Source organism: Diaphorina citri, unplaced genomic scaffold (assembly GCF_000475195.1).
Source record: "Diaphorina citri unplaced genomic scaffold, Diaci psyllid genome assembly version 1.1 scaffold1599, whole genome shotgun sequence".
In the NCBI taxonomy this organism is placed as follows: Eukaryota; Metazoa; Arthropoda; class Insecta; order Hemiptera; family Psyllidae; genus Diaphorina; species Diaphorina citri.
The window spans coordinates 37,576-46,753 of NW_007379025.1; the positions used below are offsets into that span (position 1 = coordinate 37,576).

General features: G+C 39.7%; 1 protein-coding gene across 1 annotated transcript in view; it reads left to right on the forward strand.

The window, feature by feature from the left end:
* LOC103516559 (mushroom body large-type Kenyon cell-specific protein 1) overlaps nucleotides 1-9,178 on the forward strand; it is a 40,311-nt gene that overhangs the window by 28,073 nt on the left and 3,060 nt on the right. The window contains 1 exon segment of the mRNA XM_026828918.1: nucleotides 3,447-4,150. Within this exon segment, the coding sequence (XP_026684719.1) occupies nucleotides 3,447-4,150 (704 nt within the window).

Below are 9,178 nucleotides of genomic sequence, written 5' to 3' on the forward strand. Positions count from 1 at the left end.
GATGTTTGACAGAGGGAACTGTAACTGCTAAGGTCTTATCGTACCGAAATCGAAGAGAGAAGGAAGACAGGATAGGAGAATACCAGTCGTTCCATGAACGAACATTATCGCGACCGGTGTCAGCATGGTAGGTAAGACTTGCATTTTACCAGTTTCCTAGTCAGTAAGACTTGCATTTTACCAGATTCCTAGTCAGTAAGACTTGCATTTTACCAGTCACTCAGAGTCTCAGAGTGTAGAATTTAGAGTACAATATAGGATGAGACTTGATGGAATGGATAATGTCATCCAGAAAGGTCATCTTGTGATATTCAAATGCAAAGAATCCAAGCCATCACTTCAGAGATGGAGTGAATATTGACTAATAAATGTTAGTACGGTTTGAAAGAATCCTGTAACATAAATTAAAGAGAGTATTGAAAAAATAAACAAAACAAAAAAGAATAAAAATAAAAAACAAAGAACAAATAAGGTAGTGATACGAACAGTTATTCTGACGGGAGGGTGAGGACCTGGCTGTAAGACACCAGAAAGGTCTTAAGGTCACTCATTAGTCCAATTTCAACAGCTTCCGACTGATCCGTCTTCTTTATGAAAATTTTCCCATCTCGCGTCCAGGTAGACTTGGCCTTCTTTTCCTTTACAATTTTCCGCGCTTCATAAAATATCTTAGCATTGGCTGGCGTGAGGTGATCACTTACAAAGATCTTGGATTGAGACCCCGCCGAGAACAGAAGATTTTTAGTGGACTCCAGTTGATTGCATTGAAGCTTCGCTTTTCTTGCCTCAATAATGAACTTATTCCGGACTTGTCTATTGGTGAATTTCACAATGATAGGTTCCACTGTTCCCTTTGTAGGTACTCGGTGAGCTGCCTCGCGCCACCAACCAAGCTAACTAGGCTGGCCATTAAGCTTTGGACCATGCACAAACTAGCCTCATGCTTCTTAAAGATACCTCGGCAAATCCTACCTAAAGATCCACTATGAAGTACGAAATGACTTTGAAGTTTACAAACGTAAATTCAATTAAGTGTGTACAACAGATGACATGCTGGCTGGCTGATCATTTCCACTTTCTCCGTTTTTCTCTCTCTCTGCTTTCCCTGTGTCATTTTCATTCATGATTTCTTCGCAATCCCTTCCCACTTACCTTTTCTACGTTCTCTCACCGAATTTATTTTTAAAGATGTTTGACAGAGGGAACTGTAACTGCTAAGGTCTTATCGTCCCAAAATCGAAGAGAGAAGGAAGACAGGATAGGAGAAAACCAGTCGTTCCGTGAACGAACATTATCCCTTCAGGATAAAATCCGCCCCGGGTGGGAATCGAACCCGCAGCCTAGCACTTACAAGGCAGACGCGCCACCAATTTTTTTATTTTTAAAGATGTTTGACAGAGGGAACTGTAACTGCTAAGGTCTTATCGTCCCGAAATCGAAGAGAGAAAGAAGACAGGATAGGAGAATACCAGTCGTTCCATGAACGAACATTATCCCTTCAGGATAAAATCCGCCCCGGGTGGGAATCGAACCCGCAGCCTAGCACTTACAAGGCAGACGCGCCACCAACCAAGCTAACTAGGCTGGCCATTAAGCTTTGGACCATGCACAAACTAGCCTCATGCTTCTTAAAGATACCTCGGCAAATCCTACCAAAAGATCCACTATGAAGTACGAAATGACTTTGAAGTTTACAAACGTAAATTCAATTAAGTGTGTACAACAGATGACATGCTGGCTGGCTGATCATTTCCACTTTCTCCGTTTTTCTCTCTCTCTGCTTTCCCTGTGTCATTTTCATTCATGATTTCTTCGCAATCCCTTCCCACTTACCTTTTCTACGTTCTCTCACCGAAGAAACATTCCCTCTACTTCGCTCCGTTCCAGTCCCTCCAACTTCTGTTCCAGTCTCTTTTTCCCACAACCCGCCCTGTCCTATATTCCCTCTCCGCTTCTTTCAGCTTCCCACAAATCCCCCGTTTCCCTTCCCGTCCCGAAGTTTTGCTTCCCAACTCCTTTACATCTTTCCCCTGTCTCCTTCTCGCCTCTGTTACCCATTTCTTTTCTCTCACACCACCCTAGCTTTTCCTTTCTTGATCTTCTGCGCCCTTCCTTAACGCTTCCCTTCCCGATCTGTCTGCGTCAATGCGCTCCTTTACATCTTTCCCCTGTCTCCTTCTCGCCTCTGTTACCTATTTATTTTCTCTCACACCACCCTAGCTTTTCCTTTCTTGATCTTCTGCGCCCTTCCTTAACGCTTCCCTTCCCGATCTGTCTGCGTCAATGCCTCTTCTTCCTTTACTTCCTTTTCTTCCCTTACTCCGACTTCTTCATGTTGTGCACTCGTTTTTTCTTTTCCTTTGTCCTCATTTTTTTTTTCGCCATATAATATTGTGTCTGCTTTGCTGCTCTGTCTTGTCCTAATTCTATTACAACTTCTCCCTCGTTCTGCGCTCCTTGCGTTTCCCACTTTTTAAACTCTCGTTTCTTCCTCTACTTCTTCGTCTCCATCAGTTCTTCCGCTTCTCGCAACATTTTTCTTCTCTCCTCTTATCTGACTGCATTTATGTTTTCTCATCTCGACACAGATATGTATATCTCTCTCTCCATTTCCTCTTTTCCCCTCGGCCAACACCCCCGTTTCTCTCCCTCGCCCGAGGAAGTTTCAAGAAGTATCACAAGTTGTTTGTCCTTGGAAAGTGTGTCGCGCGCAGTCAAGGTCATCATTGCTGACGACGGCATCCGGAATTAGAAAGCGATGTCCTTGGACGGAAAAGTTCACAGCGATCCCCTTTGTAATTACTTCCCCGTCACTTCTCTCGCTGTTGGGGGAGTCTTGAAACGTTGATGTTCAGAGAAAGCTTATCCGTCTGAAAAAATACTGATGTGTCGTGGAATATTTTTCATGAAAGCCGAAGTTTATTTCCTCGGCTTTTCTTTTGCACAAGTTAATGTTTTTACTTCCTTTTTTTTCTCGTTCATTTACTCTTTGAATACATTCCTGCTCTCATACACACTTATGTCCATGTCCATGTATGTAATCACAGATATGTCCAGGCCTAGTCTGAAATGTTTCTCTCTTCTTTCTGATTTCAGAGAACTTCCAGTGAATGTGAAAGCATATCCAGTTATGAAAGCCGAAGTTTATTTCCTCGTTTTTTCTTTTGCACAAGTTAATGTTTTTACTTCCTTTTTTTTCTCGTTCTACTCTTTGAATACATTCCTGCTCTCATACACACTCATGTCCATGTATGTAGTCACAGATATGTCCAGGCCTAGTCTGAAATGTTTCTCTCTTCTTTCTGATTTCAGAGAACTTCCAGTGAATGCTCGTTCATTTACTCTTTGAATACATTCCTGCTCTCATACACACTTATGTCCATGTATGTAGTCACAGATATGTCCAGGCCTAGTCTGAAATGTTTCTCTCTTCTTTCTGATTTCAGAGAACTTCCAGTGAATGTGAAAGCATATCCAGTAGTGTTTCTAGTAACGATGAAACCTCACTAAACAACAATAACAACAACATCACCATCAACAAAGAAGACGAAGAATCGTCGCTCGATCACAGCACCAACCACCTCGAAGAACAAACCACCAATCTGAACCTTATCAAATCAACGTTGTCACTGAATAGAATGACCACTCTGGATTCCCTACCACCGAGCCTTGTAGCCAACCTCGCTGCTATTAGCGCGTTCCAACAGCAACAGCAGCAGAAGCATCAGCAGACGAACCTGACAGCGCATCAACAGCAGTTCTACCATCAGCAACTACAGCAGCTGCAGCAGCAACAACTCCTGCAGCAATCTCAACACCTCAGCAATGCTCAGAACCTTAGCAACGCTCAGTCACTCAGCAGGAAGGAGTCCCTTGGCAGTCCGAAGCAGTCGTCAACGCCTACGCCTAGTAGATCACCGTCTGTGTCTGTCACCTGCAATACGCCAACCCCGGTGCCCTCCGGAGCAACGGACCTACCGCTAGACTTAAGTGCCAAACCATCCAGTGAAGACGCGGGAAGTTGTACCTCTCGGTCCTCGTCGCCGACGATAGAACAAAGACTGCAAGCTCTGGCGGGCGTGAGGCATCCGCTACAGCTGAACAAACTGGGACTAGTGGACACAGCCAGTCTCCTGCAGGACCATTTCAAGTAAGTCCAAACTTTGTCTCTTATACATAGTTTGCAATTTCATGTTATAGGCACAACTCAAGGACACGAGCATCCTTACTTTGTACAGAATGTAAATTAAATACATTGTATAGCTGTGAGTTTTTCCTAATTTCATAAAAAAAGGAAAAAAAAAATGGGCTGGAAGCACAGCAAATATTATAGGTACATTAATGTGTTACAGATAGCTACTCCAGCTTCAACATCATTATTATTTTTTCAATTATTTCAATGTAGGTAGTGTACCGATCAATTTCGACAAAAATAATTATCTAAATTGAACTTTAACAAACACGCAACCTGCTCCCCAATACTAGGCTGCATTGGTTTGCAATTTCATGTTATAGGCACAACTCAAGGACACGAGCATCCTTACTTTGTACAGAATGTAAATTAAATTCATTTAGATAGCTGTGAGTTTTTCCTAATTTCATAAAAAAAGGGGGGAAAAAATGGGCTGGAAGCACAGCAAATATTATAGGTACATAAATGTGTTACAGATAGTTACTCCAGCTTCAACATCATTATTAATTTTTCAAACTTTGTCTCTTATACATAGTTTACGATTTCAAGTTTGCGATTTCATGTTATAGGCACAACTCAAGGACACGAGCATCCTTACTTTGTACAGAATGTAAATTAAATACATTTAGATAGCTGTGAGTTTTTCCTAATTTCATAAAAAAAAGGGAAAAAAAATGGGCTGGAAGCACAGCAAATATTATAGGTACATAAATGTGTTACAGATAGTTACTCCAGCTTTAACATCATTATTAATTTTTCAATTATTTCAATGTAGTGTACCGATCAATTTCGACAAAAATAATTATCTAAATTGAACTTTAACAAACAAGTTTTTCCTAAAAGGGGGAAAAAAATGGGCTGGAAGCACAGCAAATATTATAGGTACATAAATGTGTTACAGATAGTTACTCCAGCTTCAACATCATTATTAATTTTTCAATTATTTCAATGTAGTGTACCGATCAATTTCGACAAAAATAATTATCTAAATTGAACTTTAACAAACACGCAACCTGCTCCCCAATACTAGGCTGCATTAATGCACATCCTCCCCCCATAACCACACACGAGGGGAACTAGATTAAAATATTTACAGGTTTTGGGCAAATTATTCTCCATTGCTAATTAATTATGACCGAAACCCTCCCGAACTCCATTACTAATCGTAACGATAATCTGAAATTTATATTAAATCCACTGATTTGTTTCGCAAAGTACCTACGGGATGACCGAAAAGTTACAGTCACATACCTACTTTGTGAATCTAGCAACGTTTAGTTCAATAAAAACCCAAGAAAGTAGGCACATGGTTCCACAGAACCCTTCATAAGTCAGGGAGACTTTTTTAAAGAGGTTTGACAGAGGGAATTGTAACACGGAGGTCTTATCGTCCCGAAATCAAAGAGATAAGGAGGGCAGGATAGAAGAAAGCCAGACTACAGTCACATACCTACTTTGTGAATCTAGCAACGTTTAGTTCAATAAAAACCCATGAAAGTAGGTACATGGTTCCACAGAAACCTTCATAAGTCAGGGAGACTTTTTTCAAGAGGTTTGACAGAGGGAATTGTAACACGGAGGTCTTATCGTCCCGAAATCAAAGAGATAAGGAGGGCAGGATAGAAGAAAGCCAGATTACAGTCACATACCTACTTTGCGAATCTAGCAACGTTTAGTTCAATAAAAACGCAAGAAAGTAGGCACATGGTTCCACAGAACCCTTCATAAGTCAGGGAGACTTTTTTCAAGAGGTTTGAAAACACGGTTAACACGGAGGTCTTATCGTCCCGAAATCAAAGAGATAAGGAGATTAAGGAGGGCAGGATAGAAGAAAGCCAGACGTTCCGAGAAGGAACCTTATCTGTTTAGGATAAAGTCCGCCGCGGAACCCACGTCCTAGCGCTTACAAGGCAGGCGCGCTACCCTCCAAGCAAACTAGGCTGGCTCATCCCAACTTTACTTAGGAACATGTGGGAGGATGACCTAATGCCCAAGTTCCTGACATTAGCTGTTTAGGATAAAGTTCGTCCCGGAACCCACGTCCTAGCGCTTACAAGGCAGACGCGCTACCCTCCAAGCAAACTAGGCTGGCTCATCCCAACTTTACTTAGGAACATGTGGGAGGATGACCTAATGCCCAAGTTCCTGACATTTGAAAACAACGACAACACCAACAACAACAACAACAACAACAACAACAACAACAACAACAACAACAAAAACACCAACAACAACAACAACAACAACAACCTGTAATGTACAACAACAACAACAACAACAACAAAAACAACAACACTTTGGAACATTGAGTCATCCTGTAATGTAAAACCTATTTGTTGGCTTTATGTGTAGGTACAAATTAATAATAATAACTGTGCGAACCTCTACCATATTTTATAATCAAGAGACACATTTGCAATATTTGCCTAGACTAGCATTCTGATAATATTTATTATTCTCGTAGGCAGAAGAGTGGATAGATAATTAAATATTGAATACAAACTGGTCAAGACCTTTGGAAAAAAAAGGTGGAAAAGTGGACTCCTTGATGGATTGAAAGACTTCGAGAGAACGACCATTTTAGATTTTACTCCTGGCTGAAGATGAAAGTTCATAAACTGGAATTTCGCAGATCTTCGCCTGATGACCAGACAAATTCTTAACCTCTAAGCTCTCAAGGGTTTTCCCAATAGGTACTGTTTGACCACTGAGTTATCAAGGGCTAAAACGATTCCCAATCCTTCAGAGAAGGTGGAAAAGTCGACTCCTTGGATTGAAAGACTTCGAGAGAACGACCATTTTAGATTTTACTCCTAGCTGAAGATGAAAGTTCACAAACTGGAATTTCGCAGATCTTCGCCTGATGACCAGACAAAATCTTAACCTCTAAGCTCTCAAGGGTTTTCCCAATAGGTACTGTTTGACCACTGAGTTATCTAAAACGAATCCCAATCCTTCTGAGACAAGATTGTGAATCCTAAACGTTTACAATCAAAATATCCGCTGGAAAATTTGGACAATGAGACAGACTGGGCTTATCTGGGAACTGTAACAATGGAGGTCTTATCGTCCCAAAATCACAGCCAGTTGTTCCGGGAACGTACCTTATCTGTTTGGGATAAAGTTTGCCCCGGGTTCACCATCCACTATAACTATACCCACTAGAGATTCCAACATGTCCTAGTTCATTTTGCCCCCTCTTACTGTTCCAACCCGATTGAATAATAGAACAGATTCAGTAGGCCTCTGCTATTATAATTAGACAATAATCATCATTGTTTGTAATAATCTATTCAGCACGGCCCTAAACGTTTACAATCAAAATATCCGCTGGAAAATTTGGACAATGAGACAGACTGGGCTTATCTGGGAACTGTAACAATGGAGGTCTTATCGTCCCAAAATCAAAGCCAGTTGTTCCGGGAACGTACCTTATCTGTTTAGGATAATGTTTGCCCTGGGTTCACCATCCACTAACCACTATAACTATACCCACTAGAGATTCCAACATGTCCTAGTTCATTTTGCCCCCTCTCACTGTTACAACCCAATTGAATAATAGAACAGATTCAGTAGGCCTCTGCTATTATAATTAGACAATAATCATCATTGTTTGTAATAATCTATTCAGCACGGCCTACCCTTTCTAACGTTACATAACATTAATCTATCTACCTATAGCCTATTAGTTGAAGTTTGACATTCAATGAATATGTTGAAAATGTGTAATTCCTTCCACAAGTGAATCATAACATTAATCTATCTACCTATAGCCTATTAGTTGAAGTTTGACATTCAATGAATATGTTGAAAATGTGTAATTCCACAAGTACGAAGAGGTACATAGCTTCCAAATACATATGTACCTACCTATGTATAAAACTAGGTATATTTAGGATAGAATAGAATAGAATATACCTTGTTTATCCTGCCCGAATAAGACTGAAAAGTCCCTTTAGCCCAGCAATCTAAACATGGTCTCGTATGGGTTAAAAAATAATACATGTATCACGTATCAGTATCAGTAGCAATTCAGTAAAAAGTTAATTCACTGTATTGTTTTGTACAAAACTTATGGTACCTGAGATCATTCAATGTGATTTCTCAATATTTAGCCTTAATAAACCATGGTATCTCACATTAAGTTAATTCAATTCTCTTCATTTATTTGACAAATAACAGATATACCCAAAAGATCTTATTAGCAGACGAGATCCCAAAAGATTGGACAACGTTGGTTAGTACCAAGGACCTTGGTTGGTACCTATATGGATGGGTGACCATCTGGGCAATTGCATGCTGATGGCTTTTCCCGACTTACGGCCATGTCGCTGAATGAAGGGCTTTCTCATATCCCGTTCTTTTTTTTTTTTTTTTTTCTTAGTTAGTGTGGTAATCTATGTTCATTTTACCCAAGCAGAATGTCAACGGATACCCCCTTATTGGGTATTGAAAAATACCGATCCATCTAGAAAGAATAGAAAAGTGTGGATGTTCAAACTATACTCTTTCTAACGTTACATAACATTAATCTATCTAACTATAGCCTATTAGTTGAAGTTTGACATTCAATGAATGTGTTGAAAATGTGTAATTCCACAAGTACGAAGAGGTACATAGCTTCCAAATACATATGTACCTACCTATGTATAAAACTAGGTATACATATTTGTATGAAGTGAGAAATTAGGTCATTTTTTAATCTTTCAAAATAATATTCTGCCTGGAAAAGACATTGACAATTCAATAATATTACCTTCATACCTTATTACAAAGAAGCCCTATTAGGACAATGTTGAGATTTAAGAAGGTACTACGTACTTATTTTAAATTTTAACAAGTACTATTGCACAAAAGTCAGCTTACTACTCAATATTTTCAAGGTTAGGAGGGAGAAATGAAACATAGACTACAAAATATAGGTAACTTTGATTTGATGAAAAAAAAAAAAAAAAAAAAAAAAAAAAAAAAAAAAAAAATATGTGT